The sequence below is a fragment of the Colossoma macropomum genome, unplaced genomic scaffold, assembly GCF_904425465.1.
Source record: "Colossoma macropomum unplaced genomic scaffold, Colossoma_macropomum, whole genome shotgun sequence".
Taxonomy (NCBI): domain Eukaryota; kingdom Metazoa; phylum Chordata; class Actinopteri; order Characiformes; family Serrasalmidae; genus Colossoma; species Colossoma macropomum.
The window spans coordinates 8,140,537-8,167,956 of NW_023494808.1; the positions used below are offsets into that span (position 1 = coordinate 8,140,537).

Sequence of the window (27,420 nt, forward strand, 5' to 3'; positions counted from 1 at the left end):
CACACTGCATTCTTATGCTATACATTGCATTCTTACACTACACACTGCATTCTTACACTACACACTGCATTCTTACACTATACATTGCATTCTTACACTACACACCGCATTCTTACACTACACACTGCATACTTACACTACACACTGCATTCTTACACTATACATTGCATTCTTACACTACACACTGCATTCTTACACTATACATTGCATTGTTACACTACACACTGCCTTCTTACACTATACATTGCATGCTTACACTACACACTGCATTCTTACACTACACACTGCATTCTTACACTACACCCTGCATTCTTACACTACACACTGCATTCTTATGCTATACACTACACTCTTACACTGTAGGCTACATTCTTACTCTATACATTGTATTCTTAAACTATACACTGTATTCTTACATTACACACTACAATCTATACACTGTATTCATACCCTACATTCCTTCACTGTTTACTATATTCTTATACTACACCCATTTATACTAGATTTCTTCTTTATAGTGTGTTCGTACACTATACGCTACTTTGTTAAACCATACACTGTATTCATGCACTACATTATCATTTTATAACCTTACAGTCTTTAATACACTACATTCTTACAGTATACTCTATGCATGGTCTAATTTGCCACTTGCCTGGCAGTTTTCAGTGTGGATATACTACTTGCACCAAATCTGGCTAGCCCAGTACCTTACGCAAGCACTCAATTTGAGACACAGCTTGAAACGCTTCTCATTCCCATATGAAGCTCTGAAGATCTGGAGATGAACCAAAAAGACCAAGCAAAAAAAACAGACTAACGCAGTCCAGAAACATATGTTGAACTGTTTTCGCTCAGACTGGATTTAATACCAATATAATAATCAATAAAGATAGCATCTCTATCAATGACTCTGCCATTTTTTAATGAACCTAAGATGGCCTGCAGACTCGCGCACACACACACACACACACACACACACATTCACATTGAACTTTGTGTCCAGATCCTGTATATGGGAAACGTGGTGTATTCGGAGTTAATGTGTGTTTCTCATGGCCTTGTGTGTGTTTTGGCTTCAAGGGAACCTTGGAAAGCTTCCATATCTCTATAACAGATACACACACAGTAGATTTCATATGGTCCACAGTAATATATGGTTTGCGGTGTGTTTATGAGAGGGTGAAGGTTTTGTGTGTGTGTGTGTGTGTGTGTGTGTGTGGGTGTGCGTAAGCATTTTCAGCACAGTAATGACCGACTTTGTAGTTAAACCCAGAGAAAAACAGCATTAACCTACAGCACTAACTTTTGTCGTGACTACTGTGTAATTTTCTGTCAAATATATGTTTCCTACTTTTTTCCGGACACTGAAAATGAGTAACTTAGAGGCCATTTTGACTAGAAATTAAACAAATAAAAGGGAAGACTGACTTTTGCACAGTACAGCATATACTAAAATACACTGTCACAGTCAGAACGAAGCCTTGTACCTACATTTTTGTCATTCTTCATTTTTTGACATGGCTTTAAAATGGGGGGCTTCTACCTGGACCACTTCGAATAATAAAGTGTTCTACTAACCTCTAATTAGAATTAAGGATGTTCTCCTTTAAAGTCACCACTTTGGAGATATATACACAAACAGCACTGAGAAATTTTATGTTTTTTTTTTTTTAAAGATATGCCCATTTTGAATTTGATGCCAGCAACGTGTTCCAAAAAAGTTGGAACAGGAGTGTCTTTACCGATGGGTTGCATCACCTCTTCTTTTACCAACACTCTGTAAGGGTTAAGGAACTCTGGAGGGCAACTGCTGTAGTTTTTTTTAAGTGAAATGTTTTGTTTTCCTTGTTTGATGTAGGATTTCAGCAGGTCTTGTGCTTTAATGCACCTCTACACCTTATAAACTGTGTGCTGATAACAAGCTGGGTGGTCCCTCATCTCTTTAGCCTGGAAGGCACGTCGTCCATGATTTTCACAAAGAATTCCAAATTTTGATTCACTGGAGCACAGGACACTTTTGCATTTCACCCCAGTTCATCTTAAATGAGTTCTGGCCCAGAGAAGGCGGCAGTGTTTCTGGATACTGTTTATATGTGGTTTCTTCCTTGCATGGTATAGTTTTAACTTGCATTTGTGGATGCAGCAGCGAACTGTGCTCACAGACAGTGGCTTTCAGATGTGTTTCTTAGCTCATGCAGTGATTCCCACTACAGAATCATGTCTGGATTTAATGCAGTGCTGCATGAGGGCCTGAAGATCACGGCCAGCTTATATTGGTTTTTGGCCTTGTCCCTTGGAAACAGAGATTTCTCTTGATTCTCTGAATCTTTTTTTTGTTTTTCCCCAATTCTCTCCCCAATTTAGTCATCTCCACTTCCACCCGCTAGTTAGGACTCCCCCAATCACACAATACTACCAGCGCTAGGAGGGTGAAGGCTAACACAGGCTTCCTCCGAGACCTGTGAAGCGTCACCGCATCTTTTCAAACTGCCACTGATGCAACGTCATTAGACAGCTGAACGTGCTCAGAGGAAAACGCCAACCACCAGATGTGTTACGTCAGCTAACAGACGCCTGTGCTGACTACCACTGCGCCAAGCGATGGGGGAAAGGGGGGGCCATCCTACCTAGCCAGAGAGCGAAGCCAATTGTGCTCTCTTGGGCCCCTGGCTATGGATGGCTGTAGCATCACCAGGGATCGAACTCACCATCTCCTGATAATACGGCCAACACTTGGTGAACCCCTCCCCATCTTTACTTCTGAAAGACTCAGCCTCTCTGGGATGCTCTTTTTATACCCAGGTATGTCATTAACCTGGTGCCAATTAACTTAATTAATTGTGAGATGTTCCACCAGGTGTTTTATTTAGCATCACACAACTTTATCAGTCTTTTGTTGCCCCCTTCCAAACTTTTTGGAAATATGTTGCTGCCATCAAATTCAAAATGGGCAAATATTTTTCAAAAAACAATGAAGTTTCTCAGTTTCAACATTTGATAATACAGGGTTTATTAATGATTTTCACATCACTGCATTGTTTTTATTTACAGTTCACGCAGCGTCCCGACTTTCTTTGGAAATAAGGTTGCGTGTGGATATACAGTATTCATACTATATATATTTACATGGTTAAGTTCTGAGCAGAAAGTAGAGATGCAATGAACTTCTAAGACTTCTGAGGTGTGGAAAAATATCCCTGCAGACTTTTTCTGCAAAAGTCTACTGAAACAACAATAAAATAATAAAGAGAAGGGTGGACCCACTAAATACAAACAATATAGATATTTTATTTAGTTGTTGAGGCTTTTGTGTAATTTCCTTTTCAATTCCTGTTTTCCTGAAACTGAAGAATGAATAACTTGTACTTACACAGTGTAAACATACCACACTGTGTAAACACAGGTAACACTTTTAGACAGAATACATTTACATGCCTGGCAAACACACACACACACACACACACACACACACACACACACACACACAGCTCATTAATCTTGTTCTTCTGACAGGTTTGTCAAACACTCAGTGGACTGTAGGAGCCACCTGCTTAAGCAGTGAGTGTCTGTGTGTATGCGTAAGTGTTGGGCAACACGTCTATGGTCACTGTTGGTTCATATTTCTCTCTCTGTCTCATTCTTTCTTTCTTTTTTTCTCTCATGCAGCTAACACACAGGATGGCTGGTGTCCTCGTGGCAGTAGAGGAGCTCCAGCAACCGGAAGGTCATGGGTTCAAACCCAGGACTAACTGAGCATACCTGGTTGTGCCTTTGGGCAAGACAATAAACGCTGTGCTGCTCCCAGACTGGGTTACGCAGCAAAATGACAAACTTCCCATGAAGGATAAATAAAGAACATAACACACTCACCGCGTCCTGGAAGCACAGGTATTCTCCTGAGCTCTGAGACACGGCCTGGTTTTTGGCAAATCCAACTGTAGAGGTAAAGAGAGATCATATTAAAGAAGCTGCTCAATAATCACTATTTCAGATCTCAGAACATTAGGAGAAATTTGTTCCACCAGAAATACTGGTAATTACAGTACTGAATATTTTATAGTACTCAATATTTTATAGTAGATACATAATAATTACAGTACTGAACATTTTACAGTAGTTACTGTATAATTTATAGTAGATACTCAATAATTTATAGTAGGTACAGAACAACTACAGTACTGAATAATTTATAGTAGTTACTGAATAATTTATAGTATACACTAAGTAATTTATACTAGATACTAATAAATTACAGCAGTTCCTATATAATTTATGATAGTTACTGAATAATCAATAGTAGACTCTGAAAGATGTATGGTATTCACTGAATTATGGATCGTATTTATTAAATAATTCATAGTAGTTACTTAATGATTTATAGCAACTACTGAATAATTTAGTCAGCAGTTAATGTTAAATTTAATAATAGTAAACAAAATATTTTAGTAGCTTTTAGTAGTTCTAACATAATGTATAGTAATTACTGAATAATTAATAGTAGACGCTGAATAATCTATGATCTGAATAATTTATAGCAGATAATGAATAATTTCAGCAGTTTCAGTGTAATTTACAGCCATTATTGAATAATTTATACTGAACAACTTATATAGATACGAAATAATTTTGAGTACTTGCTGAATGAGTTAGACTAGTTAGTAAATAATTTAGAGTAGTACAAATACCTCCTCTAGGTTTGTCAGAGTTATGGCCCGATATCACCACAGAAACGCCTCTCTTTTCCAGTTTTTCTCTCCAGCCCTCAACAATCTCTCTGGAGTTATCCTGAGAGAGACAGACAGAAAGAGACAGAGAGAGAAAAGAATAAAGATTAAAAGCACCTCTACTGGTCTACTGGCTATCTCCATCAGGGTAACACAATGAATCCATAACTGTAAAACACTATGCACACTATCAGCTTAACATCTGGACACATCTACTCATTTATATTACAGATATAAGTCACTGTAGACATGCATTACAGTAATTTCACCACAGCTGACTGGTGTTGTTAGGCACAAGGATAAGCAAAGTCATAGGCAACACAATACAACATGATAAAATGAACTAATATTCATCAAACAAATCTTACTTTATTATTTATAACAATCAAAGTAAACAATTACTGCCAAGCAATTAACAGTAGTCTATGGTTGCTAAGCAACATTACAGTTTAGGGAATTTATTACTCCATGAACAGCTGTAGCATTGCACAGCAGCTTTAAATGTGGCTCAGCCAATCAGATTTTAGAACCAGAACTATGCATTGCAGAAAAATGTTTTTTTTTTAAGTTAAATGTCTTATCTTTGGAAATACACTGGTACATAAACATCAAGTAGAATTAAAATGCAAGTATTTCAGCCTAAACGTTTAGATTTAAATGTCTTTAATATGATAAAAATGTATATTCAATCAGACGTGTATAAATGTACCTGTATGAAAAAGGTCTACAGTAACAGTACATGAGTTTCTACAAGATTCCTACAACAATCTCAGAGTAAATTCAGACAATGTCTGTAGACTACAGGCCACTGCACAAGTACTATACACACTATGAGATACCAATACAGGAATATTACACAGAGAATACAATTCTAGGTTATTATTAAAGCATAATACAACAGTAAACAAATCTCACAGTGAGTGTGTTTACATGCCCCTAATAATCCGATAACTGCAGAAAATCAGATTTTGTCAGTAATCTGTTCAATGCGTTTACATGCAGTTGAATAATCAGATAATGGGAAACTCCAGGTCTACATGAGTCAGACAGTAATCCGATTTCTGCTTTACACCCAGCCAATAAACTCACAGAAGAAGACGTGACGTAAAACTCAATGTAAAACTCAAACTTCATGCTACGGCTTTCTTTTAAAACCACTTTACTTGAAATTATAAACATATATCATCTAGAAGATGAAGAATATTTAAATCCTAAATTTTGTTAAGCATGTAGTCGGTTTCAGCGTCGCTCCAAAAGTGTTTTGTTGTTATTTCGTGAGTGCTGTTTTAAATTCTGCTTGCTTATTTCCGTTACCCCAATCTGTTTTCGCACATACAGACTGAGAAAACCGAAAGAAATCAGAGTAAGAGTTTACATGCACTGAGAAATCTGATTACTGAGCTAAAATCCAGCTCTCTTTATCAGATTTCTTAGTCTAGACCTAGACTTAGACCTAGATTTCTAGACCTTACTCCAATCTAAGAAATCAGTGTGTTATTTACATGACCATTATAATCAGATAACTGCAGAAATCTGATTATGATCGGATTACTGAGTGGATGTAAACGCACTCACTGTCATGTAGGACTATTATGGATCTGTTTGTAAGTGCTGGACTGTATATTTGTAGGCAGATCAACAGCAAGACCACATGAGCCTGGCTGGGGGCTCAGTTACTGCATTACAGTAATACTAGAAGTGGAAAACATCATGTCTGAAAGCTCCATCACATCACTGTAATTTGCTGAGTGTAATTAGTTCAGTCAGTCGGCTGTGTAGTGAAAGTGAATGATGCGTACTGTACTGGAGTCGTCATAAACCGAGAGCTCCATGGAACCCTTAAAGTCCTGATCCAGAACAGCCTGTAGACACTCATCCAGCCACTCAGCAGCATTATACACAGGAACAATCACTGACTGCAGAGAGAGAGAACAGAGGGAGAGAGGGAGAGACAAATAACAAATAGAACAAATAACAAAAATAAAAGCAGATTATACTCTTTATCAGAAAAACCAAATTACACACCAAATTAAAGTCAAATGTTATGAAATGTTTGATCAGAATCAACGATAACAAACAAAGGCAAACCCTAACGAAATACAGACTGAGTGACCATAAACTGGCCATTGAAATAGGAAGGCACAAAAAGCAGGCTGGACAGAGAGGACAGGATCTGCCCCCACTGCCCATCAGGAGAGACAGAAACAGAGACTCACTTCATTATTTCATTTTTTAAGTCTAAAACCATCAAAGACTCTTTTCTCACTAAACTTACTAACAAAATCCCCTCCTTCAAAATGAAGATCAGAGAAAACGTAACACAGAATTCCTTCAGTTATGTAATCGATATTTCTGATTCCTGATGTTCCGATGTATTACTTCATTTTTCACGTTTACCTTATTGTTTATTATTATTCATTTATTATTAGTAGTAGTATTTTTGTTCATATTCATATTCATGTCCATATTCATTTTATGATATGTATTATTTACACAATATTTACATGTATTACCGTATTAATAACTCAAATTTTACAGCTTTGGTTTAATATTTTTTTTTATATGAACGTCTTTTATTTTAAACACGAACTGTACAGCTTTGGTAACACAGGAGAGAGACAGAGAGAGAACAGAGAGAGACATAGAGAAGAGAGAGATGGAGGATAAAGAGACACATTCGGTGAAAGAAATAAAGAAACAAAGGAAGAAAGAAAGAAAGAAAGAAAGAAAGAAAGAAAGAAGTAGATATAAAAAGAAACAGATGATAGACACACAGAAAAATAGAGAAAGTAAGAGCAAGTGAGAGAAAAAGGAAAGAAAGAAAAAAGAAAGAAAGAAAGAAAGAAAGAAAGAAACAGGTAGTGAGAGAAAGCAAAAAACAATGGGAAGAGAAAAAGAAACAGAGAGTAAGATGGAGAGACAGAAAGGAGAGAGAGAGAGAGAGAGAGAGAGAGTAATACAGAGAACAGTGTTTCACAGAGAAGACATGTGATAGTCAAAACAAAGAACGACATCATCATATTTCCCAGAATGCCACTGACCACTTGTACGTTGGCGCCCTCTGCTGACTCCACCTCCACAGCGCCGTCCTCCCAGCAGCCCCTCCGGCACACGCGCTTCACCGCAGCACACGGACCCTCAGAGTCGCCCGCGTGTTTCAGAAAGCTGTTCATCACCAACAGCAGCTCAGATCAGCCTTTAACATCTCTAATAAACAGAAAGAATCAGAGAGAAACACAATGAGAGAAAACAGTGAGAGAAAAAGCAAGTAAGAGGAAAAGGACCATCACACAGCAGTGAAAGAGAAAATAAAAAAGAAAGAAAGAAGAAAAAAAAGAAAAAGAAAGAAAGAAAGAAAGAAAGAAAGAAACAAAGAAAGAAAGAATATAATAAATGAGTAAGGAAGGAAAGAAGACAGGAAAGAATGAGAAAAGAAAGGTGGAAAGAAGGAGAGAAGGAAGGTGAGAAGGAATGAAGGAAAGAAACAAGGAAAGAAAAAAGAAAGAAGAAAAATGGAAGAAAAGAAAAAAGGAAAGGAAAGAATGATAAAAGAAAGATGAAAAGACGGAAAGAAAGAAGGAGAGAAGGAGTGAAGGAAGGATAGACAGAAGAAGGATGGAAAGAAGAACAAATGAAGAAAGTAAGAAATAAGCAAAGAAAAAAGGTAAGAACAAAGGAAGGAAAAAAGGGAAAGAAAGAACCTTTTAGGCAAATAAAGGCCCGTCTCACAGTGGCTAATGTTAATGATCATGACTCCACCATCAGTAGAACACTGAGGATAAACCTTATCCCATCTGTGAAACATGGTGGTGGTAGTATCATGGTTTGGGCTTGTGTTGCCGAATCTGGGCCGGGACAGGTTGCCATCATTGATGGATCAATGAACTCTGAATTATACCAACAAATTCTACAGGAAAATATCAGGACATCTGTCCGTGAGCTAAGGGTCAAGAGAACATGGGTCATGCAGCGAGACAACGACCCTAAGCATGCAAGACATTCTACCAAAGAATGGAAGAATAAAATTTGTGTTTCGGAATGGCCAAGTCAAAGTCCTGTAGTAGTCAAGGAGACCCCTTGGGGGTGGGTTGGGGGGGTTGTTCCACAAACATCAGATCTGAGTCACATTAGGGCAAAAAAAATCAGATTTGTGCCACTTCAACCTGGTAATGTGAACTTATAGCATATGGGCTTATGTTATCTTGTAAACCTGAGAAATCCTGCTTTGAAATACCCCCTGGTTCCGGTCACCACCACTGTAAAGAATTCCTAATCAATCATTTTTGCAGCAATTAACCATTTCAAACCAAACCACTCCGAACGACTTTAACAGAAACATGCAGAGGTTTTGGAAAATGGGTGGAATTCCCCTTTACTTATGCACGTCTCCTATTAGAGACACGTGTTCAGTGTTTACCTCGTGTTCACTCACGTGTTTAGGACTTACTCGCGGGTCGGTAGTGCAAACGGGGCGGAGGAGGGCTCCTTTTCGAGTTTGCCGTTCCACCTTAAATCATCACAAAGTGCAGCAGTTACATTCTGGCGTCTCCATTTAAGGTGGAACGGCAGATTCGAATAAGGAGTCAACTTCAGCTTCGTTAATTCATAACGATCACAGACTGAGGCAGAGCTCGCGGAGCCGCGACTCCCGGTACAACTCCGCCCCATTTCCGCCGAATAAAGACGCTGAATGTCAGACAGGTCAGTTAGCGTTACCGGTCAGACCAGCAGGTCAGTTACAGCCACTTCTACCGGCTCTTCCGCTGTGTGAAGTGTAGAAACCCGTTCAGTCCACTCAGTCCTGATACCACTCTGACCTGCAATACAACGGCTCCCTCACTTCCGTGTTTGGGTGGGGAAAAGCCCTCATTGGCCAATGGAAAACGCGGACGCGTGTATGATTGGTCAGAATTACCGTCAGTGGAAAGGCATTGGTTGGATTGGATGAACGCAGTTAGTGACATTTAGAGGTGGGTGGAGGAGCCGAGAGACACACTACAGTAAAAGTCTCCTGACTGAAATGAAATTAAAAAATAAATAATAATAATAATAATAATAATAATAATAATAATAATAATAAAAACAACCAGCATCTATCAGCATAGGAAGTAAAGTTGGTTAGGCTTTATTTATTTCTCTTTTAGGGTCTTTTTGGACTAAAACAAAACTCCAAAGTGAGAGGTGTGAGCAGTGGTAAAGCTGTGCAGCTGCTATACCAACATGACATTAAATCACACAGTAACAGTGGTACTAAGTGGTAAAATCATTTTAGATGTACTTCAACCTACCACAGTGTGCTTTTTGCAACACGTGTATCATCCACTTTATGTGACTGAAGTTAAGTTTGACTAAATTGTAATTAAAATGTGTGTCTGCATAAATTATAAAACCAGTTGCGTCAGTAATCCCTGAATCTTTACTGAGCTTTAATAAACTGCCATTGATAAAGTGTTCGACACAGCACACGGTGGACTTGTGTCATGTTGAGTGTTTGTAGGAGTCTACAGGTATGAAAGCTCTACATTTATTTGGTCCATCCTAACAAATTTCAAAGCTCATTAAGTGATCACCATAACATTTTTTTTTGTATTTTTACATTGTAAAAATGCCATTTTAAGTAATTAAAATCGTGTCTCAGCGATGTTCTCTCACACAGTACAGGACTGAGGTGAATACTGAAAACAGATTCTGATGTTAGCAAGCTAACTCTGGGTCATTTCAACAGCACTATGGTGATATAACTAGTTTTGGTTTGGCCTGGGAGTTTTCACATAGCTTAACAATTATTACCATGTGAGAACTAATGAAAGAAAAAACAGAGAGAGAAAAAGAAAGTAAGAGGCAGGGGCAGAGATCACCATAACTTAGCACTGAAAGAAAGAAAGAAAGAAAGAAAGAAAGAAAGAAAGAAAGAAAGAAAGAAAGAAAGAGAAATGACAGATGGAAAGAAGGAGAATGGAAGGAAGGTTGAATGGAAGAAAAGAAAAAAAAGAAGGAAAGAATGAGAAAAAAGATGGAAAGAAGGAAAAAAGGAAGGAGAGAAGAAATAAAGGAAATAAAGAAGGAAAGAACGAGAAAAGATGGAAGAAGGAAAAAAGAAGGAAGAAAAATAAAGAAAAGGAAAGAAAGAAAAGAAAGAAGGAAAGATGAGAAAAAGATGGAAGAAGGAAAAGGAGAGGAAAAAAAAGGAAAGAAAGAAGGAAAGAACGAGAAAAGATGGAAAGAAGGAAAAAAGAAAGGAAAGAAAAAATAAAAGAAAAAGGAAAGAAAGAAGAAAGAAAGAAAGAAGGAGGAAAATTAAAAAGGAAAGAAGGAAAGAAAGTAAGAATGATGGAAGGAAAGAAAGAAGCAAACATTTTACAAGCTCTTCAATCATGGACCATCACAGTCATTTCAGGAAATGTTTAATTTTTGTTTACAATATCTCAGTTACATTCAGAGTTTTTGATGACAAAAATGCTTTAACACTTAAATTTACCTGCGGGAACAGAAACTGCCAGTAATATATCACAAATGTCTACAATTGTTTACATTAAAATGATGCATTTATGCACATATTTTGTGTGATCCTTCTACAACAAACACGATAAATCAGGGGATAAATTACTACTCTTGAGCAGGACATCTGGTGGTGGGTGGTGGATCCCCACACTCAGTTTGATCCACACCCAGTTTATCAATACTGTACGCACAACTGACACACTGACAAACACACCGTTAGTTTTTACATTGCATCATTCCTGCAGTGCTTAATCACAGCCCTGAAAAAGGCTGTGAACTTATTAAACAAATGAATTAATTAAATTTTCTATACTCATTGTTTTGTTAAAACTTGTGAAGGGAGAGACAGAATCTTCATTGAATTCACAGAGTTTGTGCTGTCATAATAAAAGTATGGATACATTTTCTTTGTGAATCTGCGTTTGAAGGTGTGTAAGACTTTGTTATTTTCTTTTGAGAAGAAAATCACCTGACCTGTCTCCCAATTTAATGTCACTCGGATTGTCTTGATGGTTTGTGCCTTTGCAACTACTTCACTGGACTTAATAGCAGTTTGAGCATAAATTGCATCTTTTTCCCTGCATGTACAACAAAACCCGTTTTCTGGGACTGCCACACAACATTCTTTTCTGCTGACGGACTCTTCAGCCACTCCTACAACCCACTCTTCACCATCTCCAACCTCCACCTCCCAGCTGTGAGTTCCTGAGGAGAACCATTCAGAACCCAGAACTCCATTATACCCACTCATCCTCTCTGGATTGTCTGGAAGTTGAGGGTTTTCGGTAGAGTGTGAGACACTGCTCAGATCTGCTGATAGACTGAGGGAGGGGTTTGCAGTGTTCGGATCCAGAATCACTGGAACTGCAGAAAGCAGAACAATTTTAATTTTGGACATCATTTATAAGAATAACATTGTGCAATGTGAATCAGAGTTAGAACTTTGCTAGTTGTGAGTACAAACAAATGATGGGTGAATAATGTTTTGGTTTCATTACCAATTTTACTTTATTTAGTTCATTTCAGAAACCTAATTGAAAGTAATATTATGCTGATGTCTCTGTGCCGTTACGTTGCATTTACTGAACACAGCCATATTAAGCCAGTGGGCTTATACTTCAATAGCCGTAGTCTTTAGCAGCCTAAAGACCAGGCTACAGTATCAGAAAGCAGCAAGTGATATTCACACATGCACAAAATAGTTTTTTTTAGATCATCAGAGCTGCTGGTGCAGTCATCCATGCCATTTCGCTATCATGGTTTTCCTCCAGACTTGCTCTAGAATTGGGAGGCTTTATTAATTGGAGAGTGGAGACATAGAGCAGGCCAAATGCCCCCCATACATGGCACTCATGGCTGTGATATGTTGCCACCTACTGGATATCAGTGGGTATCTACACCCAAATAGATCACTTTATTAATCCCAAAGGGAAAGTCATCTATTACAGCAGCACAAAGTAAATATATAAAATAAAATATACTATAGCAACCGTGAAATATAATGTGCAGTACAAAGATAAGTAAGTACCATCGCATAAATATTACGCAGGTGACAATGTAATGGTGCATGTCCCATCCAGTGAATGAACCAGGTGACTATGCACTGTAATATGTTAAATGCTAACATATGTTAACAGTTGTGCAATATGCCTTGGTGTATAAACAAGTGGCAGAGCTATATAGAATATCACTGATGTATAATCAAAGTGGCAGTGCAATATGCAATATATATGGACGTATAAACAAAGTGGCAGTGCAAAGTAATAAGAGTGGAGAGATATAATGTCCAGCTGGTGTTCAGTGAGCCTGTCCTGTCAGTGGTTCAGTATACAATAATATCCTGGCACAGTGACAAGGTGTTGTACAGTGCGATCGCTGTTGGTACAAATGATCTACTGTAACGTCCCTCACTACAGTGGAACTGAATGTCTGTTGCTGAAGGTGCTCAGCTGTCTGGCGAGTAGGTCATGGAGAGGATATGCTGCCCTCTGGATCCCATCCCATCCACATTGCTCCAGTCAATCTCCATGGACCTACTACCCTTCGACACTCTTCTCATAAAAAACTCCTTGTTATCAGGTCAGGTTCCATCAGCATTCATGACTGCAAGGGTAGTTCCCATCCTGAAGAGGCCATGCGTGACAGGTCTGATGTAAGCAACTACAGACTGGTATCACAAACTTCTTTCCTCTCAGAAATTCTTGAACATGACCCCAACCAGTCTGGTTTCAAATTGGCGCACTCAACAGAAACTACTCTCATAGCAGTGCCTGAGAAGCTCCAGACAACAAGATCAGTCAAACTGTCATTGGTTCTGATTCTTCTTGACCTATCTGCAGCTTTCGACACACTCAATCCTCCTATCTGTCTATTCCAACCTTGGAATCACTGGGTCCACATGGAAGTAGTTTGAGTCCTATCTGGAGGGTCGCTCTTATCAGGTAACACGGAGAAGGTCCATATCCTCTCCCTGCAGGCTCAGCACCAGTGTCCCACAAGGCTTGGTGCTGGGTCCTCTTCTCTTTTCACTTTACACTCATTCTCTGGGTGATGTAATATCCTCTCATGGCTTCTCTTATCGCTGCTATGCTGATGACACTCAACTAATACTTTCCTTTCCACCTTCTGATACCCAGGCATCTCCGCATGTCTGACTGACATCTCTTCATAGACGGCAGCTCATCACCTGAAGCTCAATCCTAGCAAGACTGAGCTGCTATTCATCCCTGCAACTACAGGTCCTCATCATGATCTCGCCATTTCATTCGAGAACTCTTTGGTCGTTCCGTCTGAAGACGAAGAAGTCTCAGTGTGATTCTGGATGACCGGCTATCGTTCTCACACACACACACACACACACACACACACACACAATTAGTTTCTCTTCTTTCTATAAGACAGAAAACAGCCACATAAAAAAACTATTATAGAAATATGTTTACCTTTCACATGTTGTCTGGATGTCCTGTAAATAAAATCATAAAATGTTTGCTATTAAGTTATTCCAGGTTATTCATATTCATAACAGCTGTTATGATGTTTTTACCTGCAGAACCAGAGCATCATCCTTTAGCTTCTCCTCTGATTCTGCAATTCTAGCACTGATATCTTTTATCTGACTGTCCAGTTCTTCAGTCTTCTTCTTCATTCTCTGGCTCTTCTCCTTCTCCTCCTTTCTCAGAGCAGTGATTCTGGCCTCCTCCTCCACTTTGAGGAACTGATGAAGCTTCTCAAACTCCTCCTTTATCTGCCTCTCTGTGTTCTGGGCCTGAGACTGGCAGCAGGACAATAAAATTTGTTTTTTATTATTATTTATTTGTGTTGTTAGCAGGTCTAAAATGACTGGTTTCATATGAAGACTGTTGTTGACCCACCTTAATATGTGCAGCTGCCTGGTCACTGAAAACTTTAACTTTTTGGAAAATCTGAAGCTTCTTCTCCAGCTCTGTTAGACAGGTCTGTATCTTTTCCTAACAAGACAAATAGTATTGAACTGGTACAATAACACTGTGTATAATTTGGTTAAGTGACCAGATATTCAGGAAGCACCCATGAAATCAAGCTGTGGTGAAAAAAAAACATGCAAATCATTCTTTTAAAAAAACTGGTTTTGCTAGTCAGATCATTTTTTACAACATGCTTTATCAATGTCATTTCATTGGGTATGTGTGTAACTAACCTAAAATTAGGCCTGAATTGTTATGTGTGATACTTTATGGTGGAAATGAATCAAACGTTCTGGGGTAAGATGAGCCAATGATTCAGTTGATCCTGGTATGATGCACTGGAATTAGATCTCTGATATATGAACAGCAAACTAGGTTAAGGCTTGTTATTCAATATTCCATCTATCAAATTTGTAAGCAATTTTTAAGAAGCCAAAAGAAAAAAAAAATAAATGTTTACTTTTCTTGCAAAAGACTGATTTGTTTGTTTTATGTTATAGCACTGAAAATCAGTATATTATTATATGCAATGTTTATATATTTGCTGCTTTTTATTCTTTGTAATCATTATCATATTCATCTTGTAAAATGTGCAAAAAACTCTTAGATTTTTTGGCTGTAGAAAAATAATTTAAACCATTTAGAATGAGTGAATATACTGTTAAATTATATTCAATATAGAAGAAAATTATTTCGAATTATGTTCAGGCTTTTTCTTGAGAAAGTCAGTGGCACAGTTTACCTGGACTAGGATCAACTTCCCCAAATCTGGAGCAAGCTGAACCCTTGATAATACATGCATTTTTATCATTTGAGTTGATATAAGACATTAAAATGGGGGCAGTCGTTTTACTTCTGGAAATACTCAAATATTACCTGTATCATTATTACTAGAAAACATTTCGTATACATTTCAATACATTACATTAAATAAATGGGCCTCAGTTTTGGGTATAAACATTTTGTGAAAACAAGACAATATAAACCAACATGTTTAGCTCTTCCATTCCATTATTGTCCTATAAGTCTGAAATGATGGATTGTCCTACCTGGAAAAAAATCATATCACAAAAAATAATAAATAAATAAATAATGGCAGAGAGAGTTTTTTGCTTTGCATGTTTTCTTTTTTAAATTAATTACATAGTTTAACATACACATTTTGAGATACAAGTCTCTTTCTGTGATATTTTCTTTAAATAGATCTTTATTTTGAAGATATCTTTTATTATTTTATTTATTATTATTTGTTTCTTGATTTTTCAAAATGTTTGCATAAGTAAATTGTTAAAATGTAAACAAAGTCATGAATTGTTCACAGTGGTGGTGGTGTGGTGGTTTACTGACTCTAAATGCTCCTTCACAGAAAGTTATTACATGACCTGGTTCTGAATACACTGCCTGATGTCTGAGACACTGTTTTATGATAGTTTTAAGGGGGTATATGAATAAAATGTATCTTTAAACCCATTAATGACAGAGAGTTATATGCAGGGTATTTTAAGGAAAAGTATTTCCCAAATAAAACTGAAAATCACTATTTAATAAAATAATATTAATAATCAATAATAAAAAGTAAATCACTATTTTACCATCATCATCATTACATATAATAACACAGAAGACTCATGTAGGTTCACTTTTGAGTTTGTAAATAAAATGGCTATAGTGTAGTAGACATGGCAAAAGAAATCTGAGTCAACCATTTCACACCAAACAACTCTGAATGACTGTCTGGAGAAATTTTGAAAACCATTTATATACTACCCGATTGGGGTTAGGACACTTTGCAAAATGTAAATTAAAAAAAATGCAATGATGTTCAAATAATTTGAACCCTATAGTTCATTGAAAATAGCACAAAGACAACAAATCAGATGTGGAAACTGAGAATTTTATTGTTTTTTTGAAAAATATTTGCCCATTTTGAATTTGATGCCAATAACACGTTCCAAAAAAGTTGGGAGGGGGACAACAAAAGGCTGGTAAAGTTATGTAATACTAAAAAAACACCTGGTGGTTAATTGGCAACAGGTCAGTGATATGACTGAGTATAAAAGAGCATCTCAGAGAGTCTTTCAGAAGTAAAGATGAGGAGGGTTTCACCACTCTGTGGTTCTTTCAAAGTTACTGGCTAAACCGACCGTCTGCGAGCTGCCTTGAGACGCCACATAAGTTCCACCCAATAGAGACTGTGTCTGTTCCCCAAATAAAACAAAATATCAAAAAGCCTCGAAAAGTTTGCTCTAGTAACTTGATTAATATCAGACCAGTTATACCAGTTTGCACTGACCGCACCTTCAGTCTAAAACTTGGACTGCTTAACATAAGATCCCTTAGATCTAAAGCCGTTGTTGTAAATGAAATTATTACCGATCATGATTTTGATGCTCTGTGCTTCACAGAAATGTGGATTAGACCCGATGACTACTTTAGTCTAAATGAAGCCCCCCACAGGCTACAGTTATGCGCATTGCCCTTGTTTAAGCGGCCGGGCTGGAGGTATAGCAACCATCCATACTAAAGCTTTAGGCGTGAGCCAGAAAGTAGGCTATACATTCTCTTCTTTTGAAGTTCTTTTTCTTAATATAAGTGACCAAGGAACAAATAAAAATTCTTTTACACTAATTACAATTTACAGGCCGCCAGGTCCGTATTCTCAGTTCTTACAGGAATTCTCTGAGTTTCTATCAAGTTTAATGATGTTGTCAAATAAAGTAATAGAGATTTTTATATCCACTTTGACAATCCTCAAGATGCACTAAGTAAAGTATTTATATCTATCTTAGACTCTGTAGGCTTCACTCAAAATATAAAGGGGCCCACTCATTATTGCAGCCACACTCTAGACTTAGTTCTGACCTTTGGTGTAGACAAAGATAACTAAGCCATTCTCCCCCAGAGCACAGCAGTCTCAGATCATTACCTAATCTCATATGAAATTCGCTTTAGTGGTAATGTATGTTCATCCACAGCTGGTAGCTTTATCAGAAACCTTCCACAATTATCAGCTTCTGTCAGCTGTCTGTCTAATCCTACCAAGTTAGATATTATGACCAAGCTCTTAGAGGATATTTTCGATCTACTCTAGATAGTGTGGCCCCATTAAAAAGTAAAATAGTAAGGCAAAAAAAACTCGCCCCCTGGTATAATGACCACACTCAGGCTTTAAAACAGAACGCCACACAACTTGAGCGAAAATGGCGCCTGACTAAACTAGAAGTGTTCCAGTCCGCCTGGAAGGAGAGCCTTATAGACTATAGAAGAGCACTTGCTGCAGCACGCTCAGCGTATCTCTCCTCTCTCATAGAAAACAATAAAAATAATCCTGGATTACTATTTAGCACAATTTCTAAAATAACGGAGAACAAAACAGAACTGCAGATGCCATTAGCCTATAGCAGCAATGATTTTATGAATTTCTGTAGTGATAAAATTGAAAAAAAATTGGCAGAAAATTCAGAATACACAATTAAACTCTAGAAACCTGCTGCCTTATAATGTCAGTCTAAATCTTGAGAATATTATAATCCCTGCAGAGATGCTGGAATTGTTTACCTTACTTCAACAAACTGAACTAGTTAAACTAGTGAACCAGTTTCCTCCGCAAAATCTTCTACTTGTACATCAGATCTGATTCCTACAGGTTTACTAAAAGAAATATTGTCAGAAATAACCAAGCCTATTCTGTCAATAATAAACTCCTCTCTTAGCCTTGGGTACATCCCAAAACCCTTAAACTAGCAGTAATTAGACCGCTGATTAAGGAAGCTAACCTTGATCCTTGCAAACTGTCAAATTATAGACCCATCTCAAATCTCCCCTTTATATCTAAGATCTTGGAAAAAGTTGTAGCAAAACAATTAAGTTCCTATTTGCATAGGAATCATACACATGAAAAATTGGTTTGGTCCGGTTTTAGGCCACATCATAGTCCAGAGACAGCACTAGTAAAAATTGTAAACAATCTTTTATTATTCTCTGAGCAAGGAAATGCTCCTCGGTCTTAGTGTGGCATTTGACACGATAGACAACTCTATTTTACTAGATAGACTAGAAAACCTTGTAGGGGTAAGAGGAATAGCTGTTTCCTGGTTCAGGTCCTACCTCACTGATCGCTATCAGTTTGTTAATGTAAACGGTGAATCATCTGTTCTTGCAAAAGTAAAGTATGGTGTTCCACAAGGCTCTGTTTTAGGACCTGTATTATTCACATTATATATGCTACCACTGGGCACCATTATCAGTAAACACGGCATCAATCTGCACTGCTATGCCGATGACACAGAGTTATATATATATATATATCAAGCAAACTGGATGATAAAATTAAACTTACCAAGATTGAAGACTGTATAAAAGACATAAAAGACTGGATGTCGAGTAACTTTCTCCTTCTAAACTCAGATAAAACAGAGGTTCTGCTTCTTGGTCCAAAAGCAGCTAAAAACAAACTGTCTAATTTAACACTTAAACTTAACAATTTCACAGTTGCGTCTGGCTCATCTGTAAAAAGCTTGGTGTCATTATAGACCCTGATCTGTCCTTCGACACACATATAACTAATATTACTAGAATAGCCTTCCTGCATCTCCGCAATATTGCTAAATTGAGAAATGCATTCTCTCTACAGGATGCAGAAAAGTTAGTTCATGCATTTATTACTTCAAGGCTAGATTACTGTAATGCCCTGCTGGCTGGATGTCCCAGCAAAAGCATTAACAAGCTTCAGCTAGTCCAGAACGCTGCAGCCAGAGTTCTTAATAGAACCCGAAAGTTCGACCATATCAGCCCAGTTTTATCAACCTTACACTGGTTACCTGTTAAATTTGGCCTCGATTACAAAATTCTCTTACTGACTTATAAAGCACTAAACGGACTCGCCGATCAGTACCTGAGTGAACTTCTCTCTCACTATGAACCATCACGCCTACTTAGATCACAAGGTGCTGCTCACTATTAGTACCTAGAATTGACAAATTTACATAAGGGTGGAGAGCTTTCTCATACAGAGCCCCCGCAGCTTTGGAGTAATCTTCCAGTCAGTGTTCGGGACTCAGACACAGCCTCTGTGTTTAAGTCTAGGCTAAAAACTTAATTGTTTAGTCGAGCCTTTGGTAATTAGTTTTCCCTGTTAGATAAAAGGTGCAGATCTGGGGGTTCATGGTCATAGAGTATTCTGGTAAACTGGGAGTGTTGGTGCCGTCATCCTGCTGCTCTCACATGTTTACTCAGGTTTGCTGATGGTGGAGCGGAGGGGTGCTGACATCTCAGGGAGGCCTCATGTTTCTGTTACCTTTCTGGTTTCTCCCTTTTAGTTGAGCTGTAATAACTAGACCTGCCGGAGTCTCTGCTGCTCTGCTAACACTGTAATCTGTAATCAGTCACCCGATTACAGAACTGACTCTCTGTGTGTTTCCTTTCTTTGCCGATTTGAACAGCTGTGCGTCTGATGCTGTTGCTTCTTCTGCTTTGATCGGGTGCCACTGCTCGCCAGCCTTCTGGACCGGCTTGACCACCATCGAGCTTCATGCTGTACAACGCTGTGCAAACCTCACCCTCATGAATTGACCCTTCTGATGATGCTGCTGCATAAAATAAAACTAATCTAATTAACCATTGCTCCGCCTGTTTTCCCCATTTTACATACATACATACATACATCATCTAAACCGCTTATCCTTCTGGGTCGCGGTGGGATGCTGGAGCCTATCCCAGCTGTCATTGGGCGGAAGGCAGGATACACCCTGGACAGGTCGCCAGTCCATCGCAGGGCAGTTTTCCCCATTTTATATTATAATATTTTATACTAATACTGTTTGCTATCTGATGTCGACCAGAGGAGGATGGGTTCCCCTTTTGAGTCTTGGTTCCTCTCAAGGTTTCTTCCTCTTGCTCTTAGGGAGTTTTTCCTTATCACTGTCGCCACTGGCGATGCTCATGGGGGCTCGGTCCTGGATTTTTCTGTAAAACTGCTTTGTGACAACACCTATTGTAAAAAGCTCTATTTAAATAAACTTTGACTTGACTTGATTTGTCTGAAAGACTGCACAGGCAAATAGTGCAACAATTCAAGAATAACGTTTCTCAACATAAAATAGCAAAGAACTTTTTCTTTTAATTATCAACGGTACATAATGTCATTAAAAGATTCAGCGAATCTGGAGAAATCTCTGTATGTAAGGGACAAGGCCAAAAACCAAAAACTAATATTGGCTGGCCATGATCTTGGGCCCTCAGGCGACACTGCATTAAAAACAGACATGATTCTGCAGTGGAAATCACTGCATGGGCTCAGAAGCACTTCTGTGCAAACAGTTCGTAGTTGCATCCACAAATGCAAGTTAAAACTCTCAAATGCAAAAAAGAGATCATATATAAACAGGGTCCAGAAACACTGCCACCTTCTCTGGGCCCAAGCTCATTTAAATTGGACTGAGGGGAAGTGGAAAAGTGTCCTGTGGTCCGATGAATCAATATTTGAAATTCTTTTTTGAAATCATGGGCACTGTGTCCTCTGGGATGAAGACCACTCTTGTTATCAGTGTACAGTTCAAAAGCCAGTATTTATGATGGTATAGGAGTGCATCAGTGCACACAGCATGGGCGACTGGCATATCTGTGAAGGCACCATTAATGCTGAACGATATGTACATGTTTTGGCAACATATGCTGCCATCCAGATGACGTCTCTGCCAGAGAAGGCCTTGCTTATTTCAGCACTACAATGCCAAACTGCATTCTGAACGTATTGCAACAGCATGGCTTCATATTAAAAGAGTCCTAGTGCTAAACTGGCCTGCCTGCAGTCCAGACTTGTCACCCACTGAAACACCCCAAACTGTTGAGCAGCTGAAATCCTATATCAAGCAAGAATGGGAAAACATTTCACTTTCAAAACTACAGCAGTGTCTCCTCAGTTCCCAAATGCTTACAGAGTGTTGTTAAAAAAATATGTGATGAAACACAGTGGTAAACAGGCCTCCATCCCAACTTTTTTGGAACGTGTTGTTGGCATCAAATTTAAAATGAGCATATATTTTTCAAAAAACAATACAATTTTTCAGTTTCAACATTTGATATGTAGTATCTTTGTAGTATTTTAATTAAAAAATATGGTTTACATGATTTGCACATCTTTGCGTTCTATTTTTATTTACATTCTACACAGCATCGCAACTTTTTTGGAAATGGGCTTGTATATAAATCAAAACGAACCCCATTCTCTCCTACCTTGTGTGGACCAGCAGCTTTGATGATGGAGCAGAAACTGTGACTCTGATGATCCTGAGACACACACTGTCCACACACCAGCTTCTGATCATCCACACAGAACAGACTGAGCTTCTCAAAGTGCAGAGAGCACAGCAGACCCTGAGAACCTGAATCACTGCTTCTCTTCTGCTGCTTGTAGGACTCACAGGCGTTCCTCAGAGCCAGATCTGGAGGAGGATGATCTCTAGATGACCGTCTCCTGCAGACAGGACACACTCTTCCTGAACTCTCCGTCCAGCTCTGCTGTAAACACGTCCTACAGAAGCTGTGACCGCAGGACAGAAACACTGGGTCGGTGAAGATCTCCAGACAGACGGGACATGAGAGGTCCTAGTGCAGCGACGCCATTACAGCTGAATTGAAACTGAAAGTGAAGAAGCAGACAGTGAGACTGAGGCTTTGCAGCTGTGAAACTCACTGTCCACAGTCAGGTAAAAAGGTACTGCTGCTGGAGTTATTGTTGCTTTGACTAATTGTGACTAAGGAAGGTGGGTTCACAATGTGTTGAAGTGTCCACCCTCCATGGACGTCATGTCCTCCCGCATTACCCCTTCCCATGCTATGTCTTGTGCTCCAACAAAACAATATGTACTACACCTCTTCTATTGGTAACTATAAAAACTGCTGGCCAGTAGTGATAGGTTTTTAAACTTAATTTCAAAAGATTTTGAATGGTTGACCATATCGCACCAAAACAGTTTGTATTTAAACAAGTGCAACCTACATGGCGTACTACACCTCTTATATTAGCAAATATAATTTCTGCTGAATTCTAACAGCAGTTTTTGATAAAGTAATTACAATTTTGAATTTAAATAAGTTACCCCAAATTAAGCTGTACTTAAGTACCACCCACATGACAACTATTCAAAACTATTACAATTATTTCAATACTAGATCACCAGAATTTAAAATCATCAATAGAATAGGTGTAGCATGTCTTGTACATTGTACTTGACTAAATACAACTAGTTTTGGAGAGATATTGTCAAACATTCAAAATCTATTGAAATTGGTTAACAAAAACAAATCACCACAGGCCAGCAGAGGTTAAAGTTACCAATACAAGAGATGTAGTGGGTTACACTTGATTAATTACAACTTGTTTTGGAGCAAAATTGTCAAATGTTAAAATGTATTGAAAGTAATTCACTTAAACCTGTCACCGGAATTTGGCAGAAGTTACATTAGCTTATATAATAATATATTCTTTACAGACAGGTGATAAAGCCTGTCTGTAAAGTAATAGTAATAGAAAAACTAGGAGTATTCATTTAAATCCATATAAGACAATGAAACAGATTAAACTAAAAAGATAAATACCATGACACATCGAATTTTAACTGAATAGTAAGTTAAAGAGATAAATGTTTAAATGTTTCTTAAAAGTGAGCTCTGAGCTTGGCTGTCTAATGAAAGGTGGAACTGAGTTTCACAGTTTAGAAGCAGAGTGAAACAGATCTCTTCACATTTTCTGAATTTTACAGAAGTTGTTTGCAGAAGGTCACTATCGGCAGATCTAAGATCACGTGTTGGAACATGAACAGACAGGCACTCTGAAATGTAAGCAGTGCTTTATGGTCATATAGATCCTAAGAGATAGAGGTAGCCAGTGCAGTGTTTTTCAAAACAAGAGTGATGTGATCTCTCTTTTTGTATTTGTTAGAATGCTGATGCATTTTGTATGAGTTGTACGGGATGTATTGTTTTCTTAGGAAGACCAGTAACAAAAGCATTACAGTAAACAACTCTGCTGTGCCAAATGCATGAACAAGTTTCTAAAGGCCGAACTTTAACGATATTTCTCAAATGATAAAAAGCTACTTTAGTGACTGCGTTTACATGCGGTATAAAACAGAGCTCAGAGTCTAAGATCACACCCAGGTTTCGTACTTTAGGTTTGGTATATGAATGCTGGAGCCTATCCATGGGACGTCAAAAATACTTATAAATAGTTTTTTTTTAATTCATTGTGTCCTTGTTTCTGTGCACTGTTATGTTGCAATGTTTAAAAGCTACTGCAAATGGGGTGGCCAAAAACTTTTACAAATGACTGTATGTCATGTGAAAAGATGTCATGCAATTCATTAACTGTATAGAAATTTATAGAAGTTATTAAGAATTATTTTTGTGTGCACCATGCAGAAAAATGACTGTAAAATAATTTCAGCAAGTGACTCCAACAACTTTGTAAATACAAGTCATGTCATATATTGGAGTGATTTATTTATTTATTTTTTTTGTTAACAGAAAAAAAAATTAATACAGCTTTTTTTTTTAATCTTTAACTGCTCATCATTTGTGAGCTGCTGCTTATTTAATCAAATAAAATGTGAAGTGCTTGGACCCCACAGACTGTCACCTGCATCTTTACTGTAATATAGTTTAAAACCCGTAGAAATCAAAGTGTCCTGTAGTTTTCAAAAGGCACACATTTCCAACCTAAACTAAGTTGTAGCTGCTTGTCTTGGGTGTCAAAAATGGTACTTTTCAAGCATTGGCCCTTTACAAGCACCATTTGAAAGCTATTGAAGAAAGAATTCTGAATATGCAAAAATGAAACTAACTTTACTGCAGTCAGATACACACAGAGCTGCGACTCCTGCTACTCTTAGTCACATTTCCAGTTCATAAAGACACAGAATGTACAAACAGGTTAGTTCATGTTACCTCTTAGATCAGGAGTTCAGTTATATCCAATTATATCCACTCTTGTGCTGTGTAACCTGTAAGAAACTTGAGAAGTTCCCTCAGTCCTGTCAGCAACTCTCATCTGCAAAACAACCTTCAGTGTTTGTACAAGGGAAACGGCGAGTGTGGTTGGCCAGTAGAAAACGTGGACGTGCATGTGATTGGTCAGAGCTACTGTCAGTTAAAAGGCATTGGTTGGTTTGGATAAATGTAGTTAGTGGGAGTGTCTCAAAGAGCTCCATAGTTCAGTAGTGGCAGAGCCAGTTAGTGGAGAAAGGTCTGACAGTAGAGCCACAGATATGTACCCGCAGTTTCACTTCAGCAGTCTCACTTCAGCAGTTTCACTTCAGCAGTTTCACTTCAGCAGTTTTACCTCAGCAGATTCATGCTATGAGTTTCAGGCCAGTGGAACACATGCACAGTAGGACAGCGCAGTTGTGCTATGTGAACAACGTTCTTATAGGAAAGTTGAGTGTTACGAGGGTTCCCATTTGTATTTCAACCAGCGGCTCCTCATTTATAACGTCTCTGTTGTAAACACGTGATGTAAGTGGACACATAAAAGCCACTTATTAAAGGTAACTACGTCATATGTCTTCATAACCCATTAGCTTACCCAGGACATATAAGCTGTAGTTTAAGTTATATTTGCCCTGTGAATGTCTACCCTGCTGAAAAGGACCTTTAGAAACTTTTAGGATTAAAACCTAATGTTTTTGCTTTCTAATGGGAATTGGCTTCGTGGTTTCCAACAGAGACCACAAGTTTCCTGTAGAACACCTTTAGATCCCAGATGATGGAGAAACCATCAAATGTATCTGGAATCAGCCACTGGTAACTTGTTAAACCATTAGGGTCCTTTGGACACTGTGATATCAACCCATTTAAAAAGCCAAAATACATTACAAAACCATCAGAAACCAAAAGAAAGACTTAATGGTTTCTATGTTTTTTTTCAGCAGGGATACATTCAAAAGACACAGTTTGTTTTAGCCTAAAGCTTAAAATATAAAGTGAGCCCAATGCAAATGTAGCACAAATTTTCCGGAAACCCACCTAAAATGACTGAAATGTTTAATAGCATAACACTCACTAAGAAAAACCAAAACTAGTGCAAAGCCGCAGATTTATGTGTCTAAGAGTGTATGTGTCTCCATGCATATTATTATGTGTTAAGAGTGTATGTGTCTCCATGCATATTACCATTCAGGAAGGGAACATCAGGATGAAAACCTAATGGTTTTGCTTTCTAATGGGAATTTTTGCATTAGGAAACTGTCAAATGTGCCTGGAATCAGCAATCGGTAACCGGTTAAACCATTAGGGTCTTTTACATTGTGATACCAACTCATTTAAAAAGTCAAAACACATTACAAAACGTAACAATAGAAGAACGCTTTTGGGTGCTATTTAGAACCCTTTCCAAAAATGTTCTGCACAGAACCATTTACAGCACATTCTTAATAACGCATTTATGATGCAAAGAACCTTTTCATCGTGCAAAGGGTTCTTTAAATGTTCATTGTCCTACATAGAACAAATGTCTTGGACTCTGTGTAAGCTTTGTATTTCTTTTGGTCCCTTTGTTGGATCCTTTTAATAAAATGTGTGGAGAATCCAAAGTGAGAAATGTGAACAACAGCAAAGTAGAGCAGGAGTAGAACCAACACAATAGAATGACATCAACCCCCAAGGCCACATAGACACATCCTCTCTCTCCTCTCTTCGAATGAACTTCACCCCCCTTTTAACACCCTAGCCCCGCCCCATCTGGTTAACCCAAACCATTCCTCAGGGCTAGTGAGGGGATACACAAAACAATAACCAAACAACTTCAGGATAATAAACACAATACAAATAATACACATAACAAGAAGCTTCCTCATACCGGTCATCATATTCATACCGGTCATCATATTCATTTACATACATACTTTTTCTGTCTTTCCTCACAGGTTCTCGGATCACACCTCCCCCTTCTACACACAGCCGTGGGCTCTACCGGCCAGTATAAGGGAAGCCCTGGAAGGCACCCGCGCTCCCCTGAGGATCAGGACAGGACAAGGTAAGTATTTCTTCTATGTACATTTTACTATAGTCTAGGTTTCAATCCAGTCATTTTCCCCCTTTTTATGCCCCAGTGTCCTTTCACAGTCTTGGTGATGGGACAGTTTTACTGACCCCCTCACAATGCTATTTACCAAAGTCACTTATAGTATAAACTACATAACCATATCACCCTGTAGCACTGTTTAAGTGCACTATTTTGGTGACAAATTTATGTATCCATATTGTATGATTGAACTTAGGTTTGACTACGTTGTAATTAAAATGTATAGCTGCAAAAAGTATAAATCCTCCAGCTGCCATAAACCTGAAAATCTGTGTTTGATGTGCTAAAAATGAATTGCCTTAAAACAGCATAAAACATTCTGTCCTTGATCCAGTTTACATAGTGCTTCAATTAAACTCCATCGTTTACTGAACTTCAGTGGAACTGCCCATGATAAAAATGTCTCCTGATGTCACACATAGTGGACTTGTCACACATAGTGGTAGTTGTAGGAGTCTCTACATTTAGTTTGTTCATCCCAGCAACTTTTAAATCTCACTAAGCGATCATCATAACTAACATGCCAATAAAATTGTCCACTTAAAATGCTAATTAGCTCTTGTATTTGGAACAATGACTTTTTTAACTAATTAAAATGGTGTTTCAGTGATGTTCTCTCAAACAGCACAGGACTAGGGTAAACACTGAAAACAGATTCTGGTGTTAG

The 27,420-nt window shown here is 38.2% G+C and overlaps 2 protein-coding genes across 2 annotated transcripts in view; both read right to left on the bottom strand.

The window, feature by feature from the left end:
* Positions 1-9,566, bottom strand: part of b3gntl1 (UDP-GlcNAc:betaGal beta-1,3-N-acetylglucosaminyltransferase-like 1) — a 38,467-nt gene extending 28,901 nt beyond the window's left edge. Inside the window, exons 1-5 of the mRNA XM_036557088.1 lie at positions 9,444-9,566; positions 7,769-7,934; positions 6,527-6,643; positions 4,689-4,788; positions 3,874-3,938 (exon numbers count right to left, since the gene is read on the bottom strand). Coding sequence (XP_036412981.1) covers positions 3,874-3,938; positions 4,689-4,788; positions 6,527-6,643; positions 7,769-7,900 — 414 coding nt within the window. The 5' untranslated portion in view covers positions 7,901-7,934; positions 9,444-9,566. The remainder of the gene's footprint in view (positions 1-3,873; positions 3,939-4,688; positions 4,789-6,526; positions 6,644-7,768; positions 7,935-9,443) is intronic.
* Positions 9,567-11,847: 2,281 nt separating this feature from the next.
* LOC118797952 (E3 ubiquitin-protein ligase TRIM39-like) lies at positions 11,848-24,317 on the bottom strand. Its single transcript, XM_036557251.1, has 6 exons — positions 24,312-24,317; positions 21,908-22,279; positions 14,603-14,698; positions 14,275-14,502; positions 14,171-14,193; positions 11,848-12,092 (listed from the first exon to the last, which is right to left on the bottom strand). Exons 1-6 carry the CDS (start codon positions 24,315-24,317, stop codon positions 11,966-11,968), a joined length of 852 nt encoding a protein of 283 aa, XP_036413144.1. The 3' UTR covers positions 11,848-11,965.
* Between the last annotated feature and the right edge of the window lie 3,103 nt (positions 24,318-27,420).